Genomic DNA, 26,467 nt, shown 5'->3' on the forward strand with positions numbered 1-26,467 from the left:
ATATATATATAGAGAGAGAGAGAGAGAGAGAGAGAGAGAGAAATTAAAACTGTAAGTTGAACTTTACAATCAAAATTTATTGCTCGACTGAATACTCCAAAAAACAATTTACAGAGTCCTTATTCCGTGGAGTTTCAAAGAATGCTATTCTTGTTATTCTTCTCATCAGAGGACATAAAGAAATCAGCAAATTATATTTGTAGCAATGCTAGAATTTGCTAGTTAAGGCATTAAGTGAAACCGCAATTTATTGTAGTTATAAATTGCCACCAAAAAAAGAAGTAAAAAAATGTTGGATACGTATAAGAAAACTGCCTTAACTAGCAAATTCTAGCATTGCTACAAATATAATTTGCTGATTTCTTTATGTCCTCTGATGAGAAGAATAACAAGAATAACATTCTTTGAAACTCTGCGGAATAGGGATTCTTTAAATTGTTTTTGGAGTATTCAGTCGAGCAATAAATTTTCTATATATAAATGCTGTTATTTATATTAGTTTGAAGTTTACCATTGCATACATCAGGTGGACGCTGCATCCCTTTCATTTCATTAAATATATATATATATATATATATATATATATATATATATATATATATATAAGATTCTGGACGACTGGTTTTAATTCATATATTCCACCCTACATTATATTATAAGGGTTAACTATATAATTAATTACCAATTGTCGTTTTCACATTCTGGCTTCAGAAATGAGCCCATATATGTCCTTTAAATCCTAGACTTTTCAAAGAAAATATTCTTCTCTTCAGAAGAAAATAAGTTGATTTTGGAAAGTATAGAATATGTTTATAGATTTAAGCTTCCTAATAAGAGGTGTTAAATATGTAGAGCAAAAGAGCTTATCTAATTGAAGATGTGTACCTTTATTGGAGAGGATGTGGATCTAATGTATGTGTGGCTCCTATACGAACATTCAGAGTTAGAGTCATTATCACTGAGAATTTTATTTTCTCTGTTAGAATTATTATTGGAGGAAGTGATTTTGAGGTGTGGTACATTGGATTTGGGAGGATAGGAATATATCAATGACAGTTTTCGTCCTGAATGTATTGATGGCATTGCTTATGTATATTTGTATTCGCTTCAGAAGTATATAGATAAGGGGTATTTACGATAGGAATTGTAGGATTATTATTAGTTGTTGGTAAGGAGTGATTGAGAAGGATTAGAAGGTATGGTCATACTTTGTGCCTTTTTAACCAAAATTACATAGGGGCAGATAACTCTATTTACTTCTGGGTTTGAAATATACCTAGCTTTTACTTAACATCAATAACAAACAATGATACTGAACATAGCGACATGTCCCTTGAGCACTAATAACAAATGTAGCACTTACTGTTCTGATACTACACTTCATTATTTCTGTACTCAGTTAGTGAAAAAGAAATCCCTCCAGACTGAAGCAATTTTCATTTTTGTTCCACTTCTAGTGCCATTTTGAGAGAGCTGGATTTTCCCCAGATTAAAAACCGATCTTATATCTAACTCTGTCCTCGTGGGGAGACAAGCAAAGAACAAACACTGATATTAAACATAATGATCAGTCTCCTTCACTAAAATTACAAGGGATGTTCCAAAAGTAATGCCTCCTATTTTTTAATTCCGTCAAAATGGATCAGAGGGGGTTGCAAATTGCATTGTTATGATGACTGAACTTATGCATTAATGACCTGAAAGTTTCATCTCTCTCTTTCAGATATTGACGGTGCGAGACTCTAAGAAAATAACCCTTGTCATATGTGTGCGTCAGAAGCAGATTTGTATCCTTGAATTCGTCCATGCAGAAAAAAATTGAACCGATTAACATTTACCGGCGTCTGTTGACCGTTTACGGAGCCGATGCAGTTGATGACAACACAGTTTGGAGATGGGTTCGTCGATTTCAGAGTGGTGATAGAGATGTGAGTGACAGAGTGTGTTCCAGACTTTTACAACCAAGACTTTGTTCATCGCTGGCAAAAATGCATTGAGAATGGTGCTGACTGCTGAGTATGTAGAAAAATAAATTTGGGAGCACAAAAAGTCGCTTATTTTAATAGTACCACTCCCGTTTTCATAGGTCTTCAACGTTTTAGTTTTTAAGTTAAAACATAGGAAACCTTACTTTTGGAACGATCCTCATACTTACGACAGATGACTTTTAATTACTTTGTGTTTCGAAATACATCTAGTTTTTACCGAACTTCACTAAAATTACATAAGAGCAGATAACTCTAGTTACTTCCTGGTTCGAAATATATCTTTTGCTCAACTTCAATAACAAATCTGGTACTTGCGTGAGTAAACTAGGAAATTACCCCGAAAGGTAAATAATCATCGAATTAATCAAATAAGTTATCAAAAAGTTACATGAAGGATGACGGCAGACTGAAGCAATTAAGGTGTATAAGCTTTTCAAACACAGGGATACCATCAACAAAAACTCGACGACATTGGCGAAAAGGAAAATACATTTGACGCCTTTTTTTTTTTTTTTTTTTTTCTTCTTATGTTAAAAATACCTGCAGACAGTTAATGGCCTGTAAGCCTTGCACTCGGAAAAGTCGTTTTAGTCCACCCGAAATAGCGTTGTAGCATCTTGCACTTGCATCCCCAGACCCTGTGAAGACTTTGCAGAATAAACAGTGCCAAAAAATATCAACGAGGCGATTAGAAAAAATAAACACGTGAAAAATAATAATAACAAAAACAAAACACAAAACAATAAAATAAAATAAAATAAAACGATGACATCGTGAAAAAGGGAAAAAAATTATATCAATATAAAAATAAAATAAACCATCTTATAGAGTGATACCAAAGATATGCTACCCATGGAATCATTAATAACTTTCACTATCCTTACTGCAATTTATCTCTATTTAGCCCAAATAAACTTTAGTCTATACCTGACTTGGTAACCAAGTTTTAACCATGAACGTCCAACAGTCTGTAACAGTGGTGCTACAAGCAGCAACAGTTGTTATGATTTTGAATTTGTATTTAATTTCTAAGCTTGGTGTTAATTGATACAAGCATTTAACTTTCTTTCTGGTTTGCTGAATCAGATGTCATTAAGTACACAACAAGATTCGGAGGAACAACAACTAATCAAGTTGCTGAGACCAACCTCAAAGAACTTTCTCTTTGAACGCAACTAAAACCGTCCTGAGCCTCTGACCCTGGTTTGAATTCAACAAGAAAACTTAAGAATTCAACAATAATATCCTCGATAAACTCGACAAGCAGCAAAATCCCACCCCATACACTTAGAGATCCCTAGATGCCATGAAGCCTTCTACTCGAATAGATTTTTTCCTTGGACTGCTGCACTTTGGAATTCCCTTCCGGACCTCTGCTTCCCTGACTGTACTGACATGCAGACATTCAAGTGTAATGTGAACAGACATCTCGCTTCCCAACTCCCTAAATAGTATCTCTGCAAATCTGGTCCCAAATAGTAGCCTCTCACGACTAAGAAGCTCTGTGCCTTATTTGGGCTAAATGAAAATAATAATAATAATAATAATAATAATAATAATATATGGCGGCTGCCACCCAAATGTGAACTTAATCTAACACACACACACACACACACACACACACACACACACACACACACACACACACATACACACACACACACACCTAGATTACTACTTACATACTGATTGACTGGTACGGTACAATCCTTTTCATGTATGAATTATTTTCCTTTCCTTACAAACAGGACATTCATATATGACCTTTTCTTTGTCTCAACTAAAGCGACATTTATTTAACACTGCATGGGCTTTCTAATATTTTTTTTTTTTTTTTTCATACTCAGAACACACTTTTTTCCCATTTTTGGCTTATCTATAGGTTGACGAAGACGATTTAATAAATGTGTTTTAAAGGTTAGAATGAGACTTTGTCTTTCTATTGGACACAAGTAGTTGTTTTATCATCATTTAATAATATACTAGGGTGAAGGAACTTTGTAAGTAAGAGAAGTGATACTGAATGGGCTTCATACTCACCAGACTTTACCCTCATCCTCAGGATGTTTATCTGTGAGGGCATCGCAAATATAATGTCTATCCAAAATAATCTTCAGACTATTCCTGAACAGAAGAGCCAAGATCAACTATATCCAGATAAGCTTGTACAGGATGAAACGATAAAATTGCCACCCTAGAAAAGACGACATGATTTCATCTTCATTTGATGAATTTTTTTTTTTGTTGCAGACCATCTACTAGTTGGCCAGTTGTATACAGATTACAAGAACGATAGGAGTCTTCTACCATGTCTGAAAGTGATGCAATGTTCAACGAAGGAGATCGGAAATGCATTCTACTGATCCAAGTTATGACAAGAGGACCATTGCAAGCACTCTCAGAATGCAAATCCGGACGGTTCAACGTTTGAAGGTATAGCTCAATGAAGATTCTGGCCACAATTATGGTCTTTGGTGTGGTTTCAAGTGACGCCCTATCATGCCACCTCCCATCTTTGAAGTCGGCTTGAAAGTCAACACCAAAGTGTATCTGGATGTGCTGAAGAGTGTTATGATCCCCTGGTGCAATCAGGTGGCCGCTGGCAGATCCTGGGTGTGGCAGCAGGACTTGGCGCCAACTCACACGTCCAAAGAGAATCAGGCTTAGCTTCAGAAGGAGTGCTACGACTTTATACCCTTCTCTCACTGGGCCCCCTCTTGCCCCAACCTGAACTCACTGGGGTACTTCGTTTGGTTATACATCAAGAACATCACCAACATTACCTCTCGCACGCCGCTATCTGCCAAGTATTCACTGAGCTCTTGCCAGCGCTTGTGGAAAAGGCATGCTCCCAGTTCCAAACCCGTATTGAGGCGGTCATTGAGGTTGAAGGTGGCTACATTAGATAGATATCAGTTCTACTACATAATCGAGTTACTTGAATTGATTTTTTCAATAAAAGTTTTAAAATAAATTTGTACTGTTGTTTTCTTTAGGGCGACAAATTTATCGTTCCATACTGTATTGTATGGGTGCATATTTGGAGTATATCATGGAATGACTATAAAACAAAGACTGTTGGACATCCATAGCTGAAACTTGGTGGACAAGCCAAGCATAAACTGAAGTTTATTTATACCAAATATACTTAGATTACAAGACCGATTTTAATTTTTATTGAAGATTCCATGGGTGGCATTAAATTTGGGTCATCCTATATTTGATAACAATAGCAATCCATCTGCCCCATTAAGTGCTTGCCATGCTGCTTGCAAACTTGATATCCGGTGAATTAAAACAACTTTGAATTCTGATTGGCTCATTTTTTTTTTCTGAAATGTCATTCTTGATTGCCACTATTAGTTCTGAAGAAGCAAGTAGGTTGAAAATGTTGACATTGCCAATATAAGCAAAAAACTTATAAATATATTGCTCTACTAATAACAATTTTAGTATTGAGTCCTATTGAGTTAGGTATATGGCAACTTAATTACTGGGTAATAACTTTGAATATATATATATATATATATATATATATATATATATATATATATATATATATATATAAAACAAATTATAGTGATTCAATGAAATTAAAAAACCTTTTTTTTTTATCAAAGACTTTTATTATTCTAAGTAAGACGAAGAATACTTTAGAAAATTAATCTCCTTAACTTATAGGGTTTCGATGCCTACCATCTCTTTAGAGGAGAAAATATTAGCAAATAGTTATAATGGTTTACACCTTATTTGCTAAAGTCAGTGAGATATGGAAAATCATAATCAAAAATTGATTAATTAGAAGTTATATAGCAAGGGAAATTGAAGAAAAGGATATAAAGGTTTAGTTCCAGTTGACCTTAAAAAACTTTTTGCCGGACCCATAAAGAAAAATTATTCCAGAAATATGCCCAACTTGGATTTCTACTCTGTGATGTGGGTTACACAATATACAGCTTGGATTTCATTACCACACTGCTTTAAAGGACAGTTACCTTGGATTTTACTGCACAATTTGCTAATATTTTCTCCTCTGAAGAGATGGTAGACATCGAAACCCTATAGGATAAGGAGATAAAATTTCTAAGTATTCTTTGTCTTACTCAGAATAATAAAAAAATTTGATATAAAAAAAGTCTTTTTAATTTCATTGAATCACTATAATTTGTTTTATTTGCTCTATCTTGTATATCGAGCAATTCCTATTTAGATGGGATAATACATAGAATACTACGACCAGTAATATTTTGTAAATCTTATAATCACAGGTTTCCATACCAGCTGATTGTGAGATAGCTTTATTCAGAAGAGTATATATATATATATATATATATATATATATATATATATATATATATATATATATATATATATATATATATATATATATATATACTGTTTTAACAAAAACTAAGACTTCAGAAAATGGGTTGATAGCAACAAAAAGTGTATTTCATTGTTAGTTGTTTCAAGACCATTTGGACAAATTCAAACAATATGTCGTTTGAAAATTTTCACAAAAACAGCCTTTCTTCAAACTTATTAAATAAAAACACTTTAACAATAACATATTAAGGAAAAGAAGCATTTCCTTTATAAGGAAAAGAAAACAAGCGAGAACACTTTTCTTTTCCTTATAAAGAAAATGTTTCTTTTCCTTAATGTTTTATTGTTAAAGTGTTTTTATTTAATAAGTTTGAAGAAAGGCTGTTGGTGTGAAAATTTTCTAACGACGTATTGTTTGAATTTGTCCAAATGGTCTTGAAACAATTGTAACTAACAATGAAATACACTTTTTGTTGCTATCAACCAATTTTTTGAAGTCTTGGTTTTTGTTAAAACAGTATATGAATACTCAATTATGAAATACGATAATTTTGTAGCTTACGTTTTAAGCAATCTCTCTTTTTTGGTTTAAATTTATTGGTATATGAATTACTGACTTATATAAACCCAGTATAATTCGGAATACTACAAATTAGTCGAGAGAGAGAGAGAGAGAGAGAGAGAGAGAGAGAGAGAGAGAGAGAGAGAGAGAGAGAGAGAGATTTCTCATTCGGTAGTAAAAAATTTTCAAAGGACCGACCTCCTTAATCAATCATTTATGATCCTATAACATTTTTAATTACTTTGCATTTATTTCCTATGATGCTCAAATGAATTGCTTTTACTATTCTATTTGTTTCTAGCAAAAGATTTGGAACCTGGGATCTATATCGATAGCTGCTGTTAGCAACGTATACAAAACAAATAAAAAAAAAATGTACTTTTTTGTATTTTTCGTTCGCGATTTGGGAATTAGAATAAAAACTTTAATAACAGAAGTGCAACGTTACTTTTGTTGGCTTGAATTCATAGTTGTCCTAAACTGGTTGCCAACCGTAAGATTAAAGAATTGTTTTTATTTTCCATAATCTTTATAGGAAATAAAAAACGGCACTGTTTATCCAGGATGTTATAACCCCCCCCCTTGCCTCGAATCGTCAAAGAGGCTTACTTGCATCTTCTCATTGTGGCGATATCTACTATGCCGATCTTAAATGTGCTATAATAACAATAACAAAGAGACCGATGAATTCAGTATCATAACGAACTTATAAAGGTACACCTTGTCGGAATCAAAATATAAAAAATAAAAATAAAAAAATAAAAACACAATCGTTAATCAAATTCCGCAAGATTTGTTTCAGAATTGCGCTGGCATCATTGGTGCTGCTGAATCCGGTGCTTGTGCTAGAGAAAAGGAGAATGAATGTGAAAATCAAACGTGAAAAAGTGAATGTCGAGGAAATATTTGCTGTGGCTATTAATGTGAAAAACAAAAAAAAGAAAAAAAAGTGAGAGAAGTCAAAAAAGATTTTTTTTTTTCTAAAGATGTACCGACCTCAGTAGAAATACATTGGAATCAATTACTTGTGCTCAAAAGCATAAGTTTATTACTGTTATTTTCTTTTCAAATATTTATTCTTGGCACTAAATAATCTCATTGCCCTGTTTCAATCCCGTGACTAACCTAAAAGAAATCATCATTATCATGAAAACGAATTTCCAATCTCTCTCTCTCTCTCTCTCTCTCTCTCTTTAAAAAAAAAAAAATGGGCCCCAACTCTAATTAGGCCCCGTTTCTTAGTGTTTTGTCCGAATGAAATGAAACTTTGGTCATAACTAGTTTATTATATTCAAAACATCACACCAAAACATTAGGGTCTTTGGCCTTTTTTTCTCCGTTCTACAGCATATATTCTAGATAGCCTCTATTTAGCTTTTGTTTTTTGGGGGTCACCCTGTATATATATGTGTGATCTACAGAGAGATAAAACAGCCATCGTCGTCGTCGTCGTCGTCGTCGTCGTCGTCGTCGTCATCATCATCATCATCATCATCATCATCAGCAGCAGCAGCAGCCGCAAAACGAATTTACAATTCCCCCTCCTGTCCCTCTTTCCCTATATGATCTACCGAGAGATAAAACAGTCATCATCATCATCATCATCATCATCATCATCATCATCATCATCATCATCATCATGTTTTGGTATTGAGGGTTCTGTGAGTATTCCTGAATCTAAAGTGGGCAACAACAGCCAACGTCTCACGTCTACTCTCCATGCAGTCCGATCTAATGGGTTGATATCAGTCAGGTTGCATACAGTTATATCACTTCTCACGCATCGCAAGCGATGTCTTTCTTGGTTTACCATACCCTCGAATGCCTGGGATATCCCACACACGTTATGTAGTTGATACAAGAAGTGTCATCCTGTGCGTGTCCAAATCACGAGGTGTCTAACGCGTAAAGCATCAATAATCCTATCAATACCAATTTTATGAGGAAAAATCGTCATCATCATCATCATCATCATCATCATCATCATCATCATCATCATCAATTTAACATCCGTTTAACATACTGGCTTGTGTTAGACGGCTGTTAGCAATTGACTTTCAAACTAACCTATCACTTTATCTCAAATACATCCTCATCACTTCCTCCCATGTTTTCCTGTGAAGTGATTCTGATACCTCAACTGTTCTACATCCACTAACTCAAGAACTATCGCCCATTCTTTCAATGTGACCATACCAACAAAGTCTCCTGGTCTGCACACATCTCCCTATACTGTTTATATTTAATTTTCCTGTCTGGTCATTAGATATAAGCCTGTCTTTAAAACTCACATTACACATCCATCATCTCACTCTCTATCATTTCTCTCCATGCAACGCATATCCTCAACCCTTACTGGCCAGGTTTCACTTTCATCATCATACGGCGTACATATGCCTTGCATGTAAAAAGTCCGCAGCATTGTAAACCTCGAGTAAATATGTGCTATGATGCTCAAATGCGTATCAGAGTTGCCAAATGTCACTCAAATGCGTGGTGTGGTGTCCTTAAATCTGTGCAAAGAAACCTAATTTTATCAAAGTTCGTTTGTTTCCACTGGTGTCCTTACTGAGGTCGGTACAAAATTTAAGTGCAGGTAAGGTGTATCTAGCAGTCCGACGAGATCTTTAACCTGCAAAGCATTGATAGCGGTCTCATGCCCCTTGAAGGTGCGCTTCAGAGCACCTGATTTCGCATCATATGCGCGGGCCAGGGTGTCACCACAACCGGTGTAAACTGAAGAAAAACAAAAAAAAAAAAAAGAAAGAAAAAACAAGTAAACTTATTAAATATAGTTGCATTAGTTATTATTCTTGTTTTATTTATTTATTTGCTTTGTTTGTTGAGGTACAGTGTCCGGATCAGTTTTGTCTGGATCAGTTTTGTCTGGATCCTGGAGTTTCCCAAAATGTCCCTTTGTGTGATTTTCTGTTGGTTGACGAGGAAACCAAGTTTGGCTTTCTTTTTATTGTTTCTGTCCAATAATAACAACAATAGCAACAACAAAAAAGCGAATGAAATAATTATAATTTAGTAACAGCATTGAAAGAATGTAAACCTCCGGCAATGACGACCAATATGTTAAAATCTTTCCTCCAAATTGTCACATTAAAGCTCAAGATTTATTGCAAAAAACTATTGAGGAAAACAATGTGCTTACTACCGGAACTTTGTTCATGGTATACTTTTCTTTGGTGACACCCTATTCAATGCAACAACATGTTTTTCACTAGTTTTTATCACTGAGTATGATAATTTGAATGAATAAGGAAAATAAAAAAAGGGAGAAAGATGCTCTCTAATAATGCAAAACAACATGCTGACCATTGGAACTTTTTTTATGTGGCATACTTTTTTTAGTGACACCGTATTTGATGCAACAATATGTTTGCCACTAGATTTTTATCACGTAGAAAGAAAAAAGAGGGAATCATGATTCCTATCGAAATAACATACTCACCACTGGAATTTTCTTACGTGGTATACTTTTCTCTGGTGACACCGTATTCAATGCACAACATGTTTTTTATGAGATCTTTATTATGTAGTAATAATATTAGGCTGGTGCAAAAATGATGTCGTTTTTGGACATTTAATTATATATAAAATATCACTAGGACATATGGCCGAGTGGTCCTAGACGTTGTATCAAAGTTTACAGTTACCCAAAGGTGCTGAGTTCAATCCTGAACGAAGGCAGTGAAAAGTAACATTTAAAACAGAGAATCAGCAACTATGTCCCAGAGCCTAGATGGAGTCCGAACACGGGGTTGGGTTCGAGACTCCTAACAAACGGTTCCCCAGTTCGATACAAAACACCTGATGAAGGCCGGAGGGCAAAACGGCCGAAACGTTGTGACTATAACAACTAAGATGAGGAAGTCAGTTCGACAATCTCAATAAATGAAAACACCTCATCTCAAAAATACAGACAATTACAAAAGAAGGGAAGATGATACTTTATAACATCATTTCTTTTGGGTGTCATTCGATTTGTGAGGAACTCACTTATCAAGTTTTTTTGTTTTCCAAATTTCTCTTAAGTGGTTGGAAATCGTCGTATACATTACGTTTAATTCAGAAGCAAGTTCTTGAACAGTTCGGCATTGATTGGCTTCGACTAAGGCTCTTAATTGATCGTTGTCAGCATCCAATGGCCGACAACTATGCTCATCGCCGCCATGAGATTTCTTAAGCCACCATTGTGTTATGCATTCAGTAATGGTTCCTGGGCCAAATGCTTTGTTGATATCGCAAGCTGTTTCAGCAACTTTGCGGCCTAGCTTAAATTGAAATAAGAAAATTGTGCGAATTTGTTTTTTTTTCATCTTGTATTCAACATTCTGAAAAGAAGACATACTTGTTTTTAAAATGATTGCAATTGAAACGATTAGACAAACGCTCTTTAAAATGATATATAAAGTAAAGGTATTATAACGAAAACTTATTTGAAAATACATCATTTGAAATCAAAATTAAAAATTCCGCAAGAACTTTCTCGTTAACCTAATATACACACACTCACAATTAATGACAAAAAATCTATATTCCAAATTCCAAAATGTTGTTCATCTTACCGTTTATTTCTTTCAGAATGTTAAAATGTTCAATTCTTGACTGCACCTGTTTCGTAGTGTAGAATCCGTGATATAATTATTGTGTCAATTTTTGAATATTTTCTGCACTGACTCATCAGAGGAATGAGAATTCATTAATTTTCAAAAGAAAACAGAATTTGGGGCTGATCACTTAAATCCAAAAAAAAAATTCTGAAGAGTAGTTGCATTGTTTTTATGATATTTATGCCATTTTTGATGTGAATAACATATTGGAATTTGGAATATAGACATTTTGTCATATATTAGTAAATGCTCTGTAGTTGTATTTAATATACATCGAGCTTCATAAATAAAAGGATTGATATACATAAAGGGTGAAATATAGTTAAATAAGCATATTTTCTCCATAAACATTTATATAAAATGTATTTTAGTAAGGAATATATCCTTACCAAAGCAGAACTCATCAAGATAAGAAAAGCTCAACACTATTAAGTGGAGCAAACAATTTTATTAGATGGAAGATGAGGAATAAAAGTTATGCATAATTTTATTATATCATCAGAACAATAACAAAAAGTAAACTTGGAAAATTAAGAAAAAAAAAAGGAAACATTTTTGGCCATGGCATTTCAAAGTTAAACGCTTCTCATCAGAAGAGGAGATTGGACAGAATTATACAAAATGCAAATATAGATAAAAACTGGCTTAATAACATTAACTTTTAAATGCCATGGCCTAAAGAGGTTTCTTTTTTTTTTTTAAATTTTTCTCTTTTACTTTTCCTTATTGTTCTGAAGGCGTAATAAAGTTATATATAACTTTTATCCCTCATCTTTCATTTCTTAATATATATATATATATATATATATATATATATATATATATATAGAGAGAGAGAGAGAGAGAGAGAGAGAGAGAATTAGAAATGCTTTGCTTAGAACGAAGAAAATGTATGACAATATAATATCAAAAGAAGAAAAAAGAAAGGAAATTCCCAGAAGACTCAGTATCGTGTATATATATATATATATATATATATATATATATATATATATATATATATATATATATGTGTGTGTGTGTGTGTGTGTGTGTGTGTGTGTGTCTCTCTCTCTCACTCACACTCTCTCTCTCTCTCTCTCTCTCTCTCTCTCTCTCTCTCTCTATATATATATATATATATATATATATATATATATATATATATATATATATATATTAGTATTTGGACGATTAATCAGAATCGGGAATTGGAAAAATTTGAGCTTTTTGGGGGGATCGGAATCGGAAAAATTTGCGCCTATTTTCCGATGTCAAAACCGATTCCTTTTATTATCTTTTTTATTTGATTTTGGTTTAAGAAACACCTCCCACAGCTTGTAGTAATAATTAATAAAATAATGAATATTTACTGATTTAAACTTCCAGTAAGATTAGAATCTCTAAATCATCCCCTCACAAATGTGTTTTTACGTCTGAGAAAATATATTTAGATTTAGGATTTGTTTTTGCAGTAATCGGGACAAATAACACTTTTATAGTTAAATATTTAGAAATTTACAAAGAATCGGAATCGGAATCAGTAATCGTATTGGAATTGGGAAAAGCATTGGAATCATACCCTCACTAATATATATATATATATATAGACAATATGTAGCAAGATGGCTGCCAGAACAAACACATGATGAATTTCCTTTCTTTTTTATTCTTTTGACATTGTATTGTCATGCATTTTCTTCTTTCTAAGCAAAGCGTTTCTAATTTTTCTGAGGAATATATGCATAAAAAGAGTCTGTATTGACATAATAATTTTAACATGCTGGAGTTGCTATTTTGCATGAAAAATGAATATTTTGATCTGGGAATGTAACTGTACTGTTATATTTAACATACATTGAGCTTCTAAGCAAAAAGTATTGGTATACACAAAGAGTTAAATATAATTGAAAAAACATATTTTATTTAAAAAAAGCATATATATATATATATATATATATATAAAACACTAATCTATGGACATGTGTTTCGAAATACTACCTTCTGTCAGCATAGTTTGACTGTTTCTAGGATTCGAACCTCAGCCCATACGATCCTAGAAACAGTCAAGCTATGCTGAAAAGAGGTAGTACTTCGAAACATGTGTTTGTAAATTACTGTTATATAAGTAAACTAATAAATAAATAAATAATATTTGTTTATTTGTTTACATCCGATTTTCTAAGCAAAAATATTTTCTATGATCTCAAAGGTTAGAGACGCTATTAACCATACTATCGTTTAAAAAGCAACAAAAAAAATCGATATATATATATATATATATATATATATATATATATATATATATATATATATATATATATACTAGTACTAACAATCGAAAGTAATATTAAAAAGGAAAGAACTTAAAATACTAGAAGAGTCTGTTACAAACAAAATGCAGGGGGTGAAAAAGTGGAACGTGGTTTTACTTTCTCTTTCGGCCCCCTTATTTCGTCCTTTTATGACAAGAAATTACTGTTTTCTGAAGAATTACTGTTTTCTGGGTCGGCTATAGTTCTGAGTGGGCTGTATGTGAAGATTGTTAATCCTTTAAAAAAATTCATAATTGTCGCTTAACATTCAGTCTATCCATCTTATCAATCCTTATACTCGAGTGGTTTTAGCCTTGATAACCGGTGACTCATTAGTAGCTGTTAACGAATAGTCATGCTATTTGGGAATTTTTTTAGATAAGGATTAACTCTGGTCATGTCTCTGAAGTATTGAACAGTCGATTTGCATTTTGTCAATACTTCATAGAGTCCAAACTGAATTATTGCCAAAGGCGATTCTACTCCATGTTAAAACACATGCACTTGAAATTTAAAGGTGGCTCCATAATTTTTCTAACCACACACACACACACACACACACACACACACACACACACACACACACACACACACACACACATATATATATAAATTTAATTCTTGGTTCGTTAGTTACTCATAAAACAATATTTCTACATTACCAATTTAATTGAAATTTTCAGACAGTCTATCCTTATAGTCGAAGAATGTTTTTATATTATCAAAATAAATAAAAATTTCAAATTATAAACTTTATTAAAATCAAAAATTTTTTCGTAAGTCTATTGTGTGAGACGCTTCTCGGTTTTACTTCCGATAACTTCCGTTTCAACGACTCTCGAATTACAGGATAAGTAAAAAACAAAACATCCCCTATTTTTAAAATTTAAATTCATTTGTTTATCTTCCCAATTTTATAATTTTAAATTCATTTGTTTATCTTAAGCTTTTACCGTTTTAATTGTTTAGTTTCTTTCACGATATTGTTTACATAAATACTTGAAAAAAATACATAAAAAAGTTTGTTTCACCTTTTCTAAACTATAAAAAAATAAGAAATTTGCTGTTTAATTTTTACATCTTGCCCCAGCGTATTATAAACACCCTAATCCCCCATGTTAAAAATGTCTTTTGGATTAACCCCCCCCCCCCCAACCTCGAAAGCCGTTCTTAACATGAAGAGGTTGGGGGGTACTCCGAAGGCCGTTTTTAAGATGGGGAGGTTGGGGTGTTTATAATACGCTGTAGAGACCAAGACGATCCATGTAGATTATGCCTTTATCAAAAATTTGCTATCCTATACTTTAAAGAAACCGAACATCTATTAAACTGTAGGAGAGAAATAGCGAACAACTGTGTTCACAGGATAAACTTTACTCTAGAATAGCAATACAGAATAGTTTAAAAACTAACAATAACAAAAGAAAATAAACAAATAAAATAAACTAAAATAAACGTATATATACATAAATTATCATATATGATTATATATATATATATATATATATATATATATATATATATATATATAAAACTAACATAAAAACACATGCACACATTTAACCTAGGTTTAAAATAGATCAGGACGCTAGATATCTAGGCTCCCCACTAAAATAGCACACACAAAGTAATGGGTGAACCGGAGGTCAACTGGGTCTTTGTCCTGTAAGTGTCTGCTCATAGGCTGATTAGGAAGTGTGCGGTGGAAACTAGAAACCTGATTAGCTAGCTAAAAACTCAATAGGTGTGTATAGAAAAAATGTGAGACAACCACAGAATCCTGCATAAGCCTGATGAAGCCTAGCGTCGATGGAACGTGAAATATTCTGTGTAGTTTAATCGCCATATATATTTTACTAGCGGGGGTACTCGGCATTGCCCGGGTATTTGTAGGTGTGTGTGGTGTTAAATAAAAAAGAAACCGGGGTGGGGGTGGGGTAGGATCGAACTCGAAGCCCTGAGGCGAAGTTTGAAAATAAAATCGGCCAGCCGGAATGAGTTAGTGAAAGATGTTTGAATTTATTTAAGTAAGAACCAAATTGACAGGTGCGCGCCCGGAAGTCGTCGAGCGTTACGACGACAACGACGACGTCAATGACCAGGTTTGTTTGTTATAAGCAAAGTAAAAAAAGAAAACAACGATAAACTTAAGCGGGGGAAAAAACAAAAAAAACTAACGTAAGGCAAACGAACGATGAAAACAGAAAACGAACACGTGAAAATGGCTTAAATAAGCCTGTTTCGATATTAAAATTTAAAAAAATCGATGGGTACGCGAATGTTTTTTGGGTGTGTGGTCGGGGGTGGATAAGCGAAGTAATAAAAAAAAAACAGAAAAACGAACGTTACGTGAAAAATGGCTTGAATAGCACTAGTTCAATATTTAAATTTTAAAAATCGAAAAAAAAAAGACATCTCACACCACGATTCGAACCCAAAACTGAGATAATGAACAAACGCGCTAATCAACTGGCCTAACGCGACGTATATGAAATTTGTTCAGTTTTTAACTATTTAAAATAAATCAGGTCATGACGTCATTTGGCGCATGCGTAGAACTGCTCGTCGTCACGAGAAGACCGTTTTTGTTGACCACCCCCTGTCGAAAATTGTCGATTTCGGGGTGAAAAAATGAACGTTTTTGACCAATTTTTCGAGCGAAAGATGGGGCTTTGATATGATACCAAGTTTGTGAATTTTCGTTGTGTCTGTCGAAAGTTTTTAGCAGACACACAAACATACACACATACATATATACATTTTCGCTTTTATATATATAGATAACTTACTACTTACTATATATATATATATATACATACATATATATACATATATATATACATACATATATATATACATACATATATATATACATACATATATATATACATATATATACATACATATATATACATATATATATACATACATATATATATATACATACATACATATATATACATACATACATATATATATACATACATATATATACATACATATATATATACATACATATATATATAAACATACATACATATATATACATACATATATATATACATACATACATATATATACATACATATATATATACATACATATATATATATACATACATATATATATACATACATATATACATACATACATATATACATACATATATACATACATACATACATATATATATATATATATATATATATATATATATATTAATATACCACCTTTTTTGGATATTTTATAAGTTTCAAATCTCAGCGACTATTAATCAGAATTTAACAAATTAAAGCTCGTTGGAAAGGAAATGACCTGAATTGTGTAGTGGGCGATGTGACATTTGCCGTGAAGGTCGCATATTAAGAGGATCATCCATCATCCAGAGCCTATTTTTGACACTTCTTACAGCCATAAAATGTTTCAATCATAGTCATTTGTTTTCTTAATTTTGCTTATGAATTACAAAATATCTAATATTTCCCCAAAACCTCTGGCCTTGATAGAGGGAGATTAAAACTTGCTATTATGGTTTCAAAAGATCTGAAATAACAGTAAGGTGAGACTAAATTACAAGTTTTTCTCATACGTTATATCTCCCCTCTTTAGTTTTCATACATAAAGTAAATTTCACAGTGTATAATGATTATTTAATACTGGAGATATTTATAATCATACCCTATTTCCAAAGTAGGGGCGATATAACATATTAGAAATATTTCGAATCAAGTCTCCCCTTGCTGTTATTTCAGATCATTTGAAACTATAGTAGCAAGTTTTAGTCTCCCCTCTCTCAAGGCAAAAGATTTTCTTATTCCTGTTAGTTAGTTTATCAAATTTGCTGGAATCTTTCAAAGTGAAATGGGTGAAGGGTTGGTTAATTTTTTTCACTGGAGTCATTTTGACGTTCTTGCAGAAATCGAATCTTTTGTTAAGTGTTTTTTTTTTTTAATTTAGATTTTTTTTTATTTCTTAATGCTTATTTCTTCATTTTTATTTCTATAAAACTTTAAATATTTTGGCTCATTGGATTCTTCTATGCATGCTTGATTTTATTTACTTTATTTTCCATTAGCAGTCTTCGTTTTGTCTGTAACCTGTGATTATGAATTTAGGAAAACTCGTCTCCGGAAAACTCGTCTCAGGAAAACTCGTACCTGGAAAACTCGACCCCAGAAAACTCGACCCCTTTTACTAGGTAGGAAAACTGGTCCCTTATTGAATAAATATCAATTGAAAACACATTTTATGACCGTTCTTGAAGGAGATATTATTTTTAAAAGAGAATACACATCCTATAATATTTAAAAAAAAAATTTTCTTGTTTACTGTTGTCTTAAAAAAATTAAATTAAGTTTTCTAAGTTTTCGTTTTCTACCTAGCTTTGAAAGTTTTTGGTCTTTCAACTTGTTTTAAAGAGTTTATGTAGTTAAAAAAAAAGTAATGTCGAGTGTTACTTATGAACAAAATATGTCCGGCATAAGAGGATCACGTTTTAGGAGGATAATTGCTCAAAAATAGAAAATTAAAGAATATGTTAAGGTAGATATAGTTTTAAAACGAGCCCCCCCTCAAAAAGAAAATAAATTTGTATATTTTTAGGGGGTGATTCTTTTTTGGGACGCCAGGACGCCAGCTCGCCAAAAAGTACGCCACGGGCCAAATTTCATTCCGTCATAAAAACAACTTTCTACAGAAAAAAACCCTTATTTTTACACTTTTATCTCGCGAATAAGCATGAAATTATATATTGAAAATCGTGTTTATTATTTGTAATATCCAACAACGGAGTTGAAGTCAATAATTCCGATTTTAAAACAAAACTAATTTTTTTGATAAATCTCTCTTTGGCGTACTCATGAATTATCTTTTTTAAAGAATAAAATTGAATAAAGTTCATTTTTACAAGAATGTTCAGACATTTACTTAGCAAATAAGCATAAAAATATATAGGAAAACCCGCGTTTATTATTAAAAAAAATCCAAATTATACACCGTGTTTGTTTGTTTTTTCTTAAACGAAACTGACTTCATACGCGGTGTATAATTTTGATTTTTTTAAAATAATAAATTTTAATACTTTTTCTAAACGTTTAAACTGGGGGGGGGGCTAAAATGCTATTTTTTGGACAGGCCTAATGCAGCAGTAGCGCATTTATTAAGTATCTTTTAAGTGAAATACTTTAACCAGATAACACGCTAAAAGTATGAGATAAATTAACAACAAAATAATTCACGCATTTTTTTAATAAGTTATCAAGTTTGTATCTATCTGGGAACTGGGGATATAGAGGCTTTTTAGTGTTTAATGACTTTCTCCTAGATCGAGACATTTCAAAATGACTTGGTTACATTTAATGTCGTTTTGATTTAATTCGTCCCCCCCCCATACCAACACTTTTTGAAATAAACTCCTAAACTCTAATTTTGGACAGTATATCAAACTTTTTGTAGCAAAATAGTTTTAAAATTTGTGTTAAAATTTTTGGAAAATCCCTTTAAAAAACTGGTAGAAGATTGATATCCCAAACACCCCTAAATGGTTATAAAAATAGCCGTGAAATACTAAAAAGTAGCTAATGGTTTTAAAAAGGTTAGCTGCAAAACACCAATTCTTTGATTTCTTCGGGTTTTTTTCATGATTACGGAAGATCTGCGTTCTTTCAAGAGCATGTTATTCTGTTTAAAGTACCTGTAGCGGACTGGTGGTATAGAAGGAAATGCGTGTTAATGATCACGTCGAAGATTGGTGGATATATTATACATATACCCCAGTCGTACAAAATAGGTAAAATGAATTGAGTTGAGAAAGAAACGAACAACGTGTTAAATTGAAATAAACGAACTAGAATATATTTCATGAAGAAACAAATGAAAGAAAAGGGTACAGCACGTGTTTAGTTTGGCGTGCGTCTCTCGCTGTTAACTGGTGAGAGGGAAAGTATTGTTGTAGAGAGAAAGAGAGAGAGAGAGAGAGAGGGAGAGAGAGAGAGAGAAAGTCAATCCAGTTTGGCGTGTGTCTCTCACTGTTACCTGGTGAGAGGGAAAGTATATTGTTGTAGAGAGAGAGAGAGAGAGAGAGAGAGAGAGAGAGAGAGAGAGAGAGAGAGAGAGAAAGTCAATCCTGGCCATGGAGATAGAAAGTGTGTAAGGTGTACGTATTGTCTGTTGGCTCTTGCCCCCACACATAGTAGCAAGTGACATGAGGCGTGCGGGCCACTTAGGTCGGGAGCCGAATCGAAAAGAAGGAAACAGCTCAGGTCTCTTGCTTTTGTGTGTGTGTGTGTATGCATGTGTGTGTATGCATGTTTCCGGTGGTCTTTTGCGCATGTGTGGATTTCCTTTAGAGGGAAGTGACGTTGCCCATGTGTGTGTACGTGTGCGTACATGTGTGTACGTTAGCGTGTGTGTGTATGCACGTGAATGTGAGTGCATGTACGTGAATGTGAATATATGTATGTGTGTATACGTGTGCGCGTATGTTTCTGTGCGCGTATGTATATGACAAGAGTGTGTTCATAAAAAAGGTATTTACTTACGCGTGGAAAAGGCGTTTACACTTTTTTTAGGGTGACATTTGTTTTTTTTTATGCTGACATATGCAACAAGTTGCTTGGACAGTGAAGTGAATTGTTCGTTTGGAAGGAAAATTTTGTTCGTGTTGACATGAGTTTTCGCAAGTGAATCTGCAGTAGTGTGTGTACATTGCCTATATGGGTGCTTGTTGTGCATTCATTCGTGTTGAATGGGTGTCCAGTTGCCGGCTGTCGATGAAACTTCCAGTTGTGAGTTTATCAGTGTGCGTGGTGCATCTCAACTCGTATTGTGGATTCAACTTCTTCCTATGTGTTGATAGGGATGTCCTGGTATTGTTACTTTGTTGTTGCCTCTGTTTATTTTATTTTACTTTTGGGGCTAACACTTGAGAGAATGTGTATAGGCCATGTGATTTTGCTCCTCGCGTTTGTTGCAGGGTAATGTCAGGGAACCATGAAAAATGTTTGTCGAGCTCGAATTTTTCTTCATATTCGGTATGAAGTCGACAGCTCTGTGTATATTTATCTTAGCCGAGTCTGACAAGGGGTTTCGTCATTGTTGTTTGTTGAGATTCTTGTCAGTAGTAGTTTACTTGTTTTTCTTTGTTGAAAAGTTCGTTTTTTTATTTATCAAATAAACTGCGCGTCTCACTCAAAACAATACATTAAAAAAAAAGTAGGGTCACCATGCATGTTCGTTTCATGTTAGTCGGTCGCCAGTTTGTTGCGGGACTTGTGGTATAGAAGGAAATGCGTGTTAATCTCACGTTCAGGTCACCAACTTGTAGTGGACTGGTGGATATATTATATATATCCCCCAGTCATACAAAATAGGAAAAATAAATTGAATTGAGAAAGGAACGAACAACGTGTTTATTGAAATAAACGAACTAGAATTTATTTTGTGAAACAAACGAAAGAAAAGTGTACAGCACATGTTTAGTTTAGCACGCGTCTCTCGCTGTTACCTGGTGAAAGGGAAAGTCTATTGTTGTAGAGAGAGAGAGAGAGAGAGAGAGAGAGAGAGAGAGAGAGAGAGAGAGTCAATCCTAGCCATGGAGATAGAAAGTGTGTAAGATGTACGTACTGTCTGTTGGCTCTTGCTCCAGACATAGTAGCAAGTTATGTGAGGCGCGCAGACGAGTGCGCTCCGAAAGGGAGCGATTGGTCCATCGACCGCTCAGGTCGGGAGCCGAATTGAAAAAAAGGAAACAGCTCAGGTCTCTTGCTTTTGTAGTTGTTTCCGGTGGTCTTTTGCGCATGTGTGGATTTCCTTTAAAGGGAAGTGACGTTGCCCATGTGTTTGTACGTTAGCGTGTGTGTGTATGCATGTGAATGTGAATGTATGTACGTGAACGTGAATATATGTATGTGTGTGTACATGCGTGCGTATGTTTGTGTGCGCATATGTGTATGACAAGAAAAGTGGCTTGAAATGTGAACGCGTGTTTTGTGTGAGACTAAAACAGGCTCGCACATACCATTCACTGTAGGTTCAGTATGTTGAAGGGGGGGAGGTGCGCAAGATGAATTGTGTCGGTAGAGACGGTAGGGGCCACAGAGCGCATTCTGCAGGGGGGGGGCGCAATGTTCCTAAGCACGGCACTGTATATATATATATTAATGAAAACAAAGGGATGTAGTGTTTACCTGATATACGCAATGGTAAACTTCAAACTAATATGAATAACAGTATTTCTACATAGAAAATTTAATCCCAACCGAATTAAAAAAAGCTCAATACGCAATAGAGAGTAGAGCTTATCATAAGAGAAAGAAATTGGCAAATAAAAAAATATTATGGCAAATATTAAGTGCAGTTTGTTAATATATATATATATATATATATATATATATATATATATATATATATTTACATATCCAACATTTTAGCACTTTTACAAATATAATTTGCTGATTTCTTTATGTCATCTTATGAGAAGAATAACAAGAATAGCATTCTTTGAAACCCGTGGAATAAGGACTTTGTAAATTGTTTTTCGGAGTATTCAGTCGAACAATAAATTTTAATTGTAAAGTTCAACTTACAGTTTGAATTTTCTTTCTCTTATATATATACTAGCAAAAGTACCCGTCGTTGACTGGATTCAAAAACAGCCTACAGAAAATGGACTCTGATTTATGAAAATATGATAGGTTATGAAAAGGAAGGGTTCTAAAGAGATTGCTTCGAATTTGGGGGTATCAAAACCAAAGCAAAATATGATGAAAGTAAAAATAAAATAGATAAACCCTATAATTTATTATACCATACCTGTTCACACTGAAACACTTATCACAATATTCTGCGGATCTATATTAAAAAAATCTTGTAAAACTTTGTGACATATTTCCATTCTATGGAGTTCAGACGCGAACGAACACCCCATAATTTTATTATACCATATTTCTTCAAACTGAAACATAATTATCAAAGTATACTTACGCAGATAGATATGAAAAGTCTTTATTAAAGTTTGTGCCTATTTCTATTCTATGGAGGTCAGGTGCGAACGCAGACCCCACAATTTTATTATACCATCCCTATTTAAGTTAAAACATACTTATCAAAGTATTCTTATGTACATCTATATCAAAAACACTTGTAGACGTTTTTTTTTTAATTTTTTAAATTTTTTATTTCCATACTTTGTGGACCAGGCGCGTACGCAGACCCCACAATTTTAATGAATCATCATTATGCCAGATCAAACATACCCATTCCTGTGTCTCGATACATTTTCTATCATGATATGTGATCAGTGTTCTATAATAGTCAACCATATAGGAGCCTATTCGTGACCAGACACACACCCATAGACGTTCAGCTTTATATATATATATATATATATATATATATATATATATATATATATATATATATATATATATATATATATATATATATTAATTTATTTATTTATCCTTTTTATTTTATTTTATTTTTATTTTAAATTTTTAATTTTTAATCTTTCTTTTTTCTTTTTTCTTTTTTTTTTTATATCAGTTCAGTTTCTCTTAATTTGCATGACCTGTCTACTGAAAGTGGTTTTATTTTATTTTATTAACAATTTGAAGTTATTTTGGGGTAGAATTTTAAGCTCATGTTCTATAATTATGTTACATGATAAGGGCTGACCCCTTTTCATGTAAGTAAAAAAAATAGGGAATTAGTTAAATGTAAATATGAAATAGGATGGTCAAGGATTTGAACTTGCGAAGCTAGACTTGGAATTGAAATAAATACAGAATGTTATTGAAAATAAGAAATGTGGAATTGCCATTGTTTAGCTCACACAAACTAGTTAGATATCTGTTTATTGAAAAAGGAATGTAATGATGAATTTTGTTTCTGTTATAAAAATGAAAATTAAAATAAGGAATTTAAAAACGGAAAATGGAAAATGTTATTTGTAAAGTGGGTTACGAAAATTAGGTTAGAGGGTCGGCTTTGTAAGAAACATGTGAATAACAATGCATGCTTAAACACGGAAGCATGTCGTGCCATGTGTTTTTATATGCACGTGCTTGGTCATGCAGTGACGTCATGAGTTATTAATTTAGTTAGATAAGTCAGAATCAGAATCACTCAGTTAGGAAAAGCCAGAGAAGGGAGTCAGATCAGAGAAGCAGAGGAGATCAGACCAATTCTCCGTTAGAGTTAAGGCATGCTCTGGGAGCGAGATGCTTAGAGGTAACCATGTAAACAACTTTGAATCCTGGTCGAAGAATAAATGATCATCATGTTTTTTATAACTACCGTCTTTCTGTGTTCATCATTACAACGAGAAAGGTAACGTGTTTATATTATATGTACAACTGTCAAACGTAAATGTCAAACGCACTCTCGATCTATCTATCAAGATATTCATAAATCTCCCCTCATTGAATTACAGGGTTGGTTCTCTTGTAGTAACATGTACACTGTCTATTATATATATATATACAGAAGTGTCTCTCTATATGTACCCTGTCTCTATATCTCACTAATGTCTCCATCTCTCAACAACATGAACACTCCTAAGACTGTCTCTATCACTCTAAGACTCTTACAACATGAACAACAACAAATATATAAGTCGTCATCTAAACAAGAACACTAAATAAGAACAACGTAACATATTTGGTACCTTCTACAATAACACCAACAACGTAACAATTATAAAAAAATATTAAATATATTAAATTATATGTTTATTAATAAATAGACCCACCGGCCTATATAAAAAATTTTTTTACCCGACTCATTATATAAACAAAGAAAATTGCTCCAGGAAAATGCCCACTTCGGACCATTACCTTGTGATGTGGATTACTCAAAATACAGTTTGGATCATTTTACCACACTGCTATCAAGGACATTCACTTCGAATTTTACCATGCAATTTGGATGTAAATTTTTATTTCCTTTTCTTTAACTTCCCTTACTCTATGATATTTAAATACTTAAACAACTTTTAATTGTGATTTTCCATGTCTCACTGGCTTTAGCAAATAAGGCATAAACCATTATAACTATTTGCTAATATTTTCTCCTCTGAAGAGATGGTAGATATCAAAATCCCATAGGATAGGGAGTTATAATATTTCAAATGTATTCTTTGTCTTACATGAATAATAAAAATCTTTTGATTTAAAATTTAAACATTTCACATCATAAATTTTTAAATTTTAAAAATTTATTGAATGACTAAAATTATATATATATATATATATATATATATATATATATATACACACATAACTACTTCATTTACTCACATAAAATTAATATACGAAAGTATAAATTTATGTGTAAACTTTAAGTATTTAATTCAAAAGTGCTCAATAAGTAGGTAGAGCTAGTTAGTAAGTTATAAAATATATATGGCGATTAAGCTACACTGAATATTCCTAGAGTGGATGAATATTCAGTGTAGCTTAATCGCCATATATATTTTATATATATATATAAAATGTTTACTTTAATTACAACAGACCATCAACCAATAAAATTTGTTTTTTTTAGGGAGTATCAATGAATCTGATATTCAAACCCATCGTAAATTTACTTTTTGCATGGTATTAACCCCTTGACCCTGTCAGGATTTTGTGCCATTTCATCACTTTTGTTAAGGCCGAGCGGTAGCAATTCTTACTGAAATGTAGTCACATGATGTTTCACATGGTGCATGAATACATGGTAGACACTTGAAATTATTAGAAATATTTTTCATAAAATAAAATGTTTCCCCTCATTTAACAGTAATTAGATGAAATGTTTTTCATAAAATGTAAATAGTTTTCACCTCATTTAATAGCAAAAATAATGCTGCCAGTAATTTTCACAAACGGTTTACAAAAGCATTTTTATGTTCATTGTTCTTTTGGGGGACGGGGGGAGTGGGGTATTCAATTATAGAGCTTGTATAGTTTTTAACAGGTGCTTCTGCAGTTTAATCAACCATTTTTCCGTAAGTAACGCACTGACATTAACCGAGCAGAAGAACAGTTTGATATTTCACAAAAATTCTGTTTACATTGTGGAGAGGGGGTAACGGAGGAGCGGGAGAGGGGGTTGTGGCAGCAGACCGTCCATCGCCCACCGCCAAATGTAAACAGAATTTTTGTAAAATATCAAACGGTTCTTTGCATTGTGAATGCTGATTACTGTGTAGAAAAGAGAGACCCAGACGCAAGAAGGCCGAACAGAGCAAATCCACCCAGAAACTTATGATGATCACATTTTTTTGACAGCACGAGCACGATCTACATGCACTGGGTTTCCACTGAACAGACAGTCAACAAGGAATACTATGTTGAGGTTTTAAGGAAGTTCAGGAAGATATTCCATTGGAAGATGCTAGCAATCTTCAAATCGAGTCAGTGGCATTTTCACCAGGACAGTGCACCAGTTCATAACTCCATCCTTGTCACAGACTATTTGACCAAGATAAGTATCAAGACAATTCCTTATCCTTCTTATACTCCAGACTTTGCTCCCTGTGACTTTTGATTATTCCCTAAGCTCAAGGACAACTTTAGAGACTGTCGTTATGAGACAATTAAGGAGACGAAAAAGGCTGTGACGAGGGTCAGTGAAATGCTCACACAAGAAGACTTCTATGAGAACGGTATAACAAGTGCATTGCAGTCGGAG

At 33.2% G+C, this 26,467-nt stretch overlaps 1 protein-coding gene across 5 annotated transcripts in view; it reads right to left on the reverse strand.

Moving 5' to 3' along the window:
• The window catches only part of LOC145303573 (WD repeat-containing protein 86-like), a 179,527-nt gene that overhangs the window by 42,068 nt on the left and 110,992 nt on the right, over positions 1–26,467 (reverse strand). For 2 of the 5 annotated variants that reach the window (XM_080145115.1, XM_080145117.1), the window contains exon 4: positions 2,529–2,626. In XM_080145115.1, the coding sequence (XP_080001241.1) occupies positions 2,529–2,626 (98 nt within the window). Of the gene's footprint in view, positions 1–2,528; positions 2,636–9,508; positions 9,613–26,467 lie in introns of all 5 variants that reach the window. The other 3 variants (XM_080145113.1, XM_080145116.1, XM_080145114.1) reach the window with 2 other exon arrangements.

The sequence above is a fragment of the Euprymna scolopes genome, chromosome 19 (assembly GCF_053919585.1).
Source record: "Euprymna scolopes isolate OS-2025 chromosome 19, ASM5391958v1, whole genome shotgun sequence".
NCBI lineage: Eukaryota > Metazoa > Mollusca > Cephalopoda > Sepiida > Sepiolidae > Euprymna > Euprymna scolopes.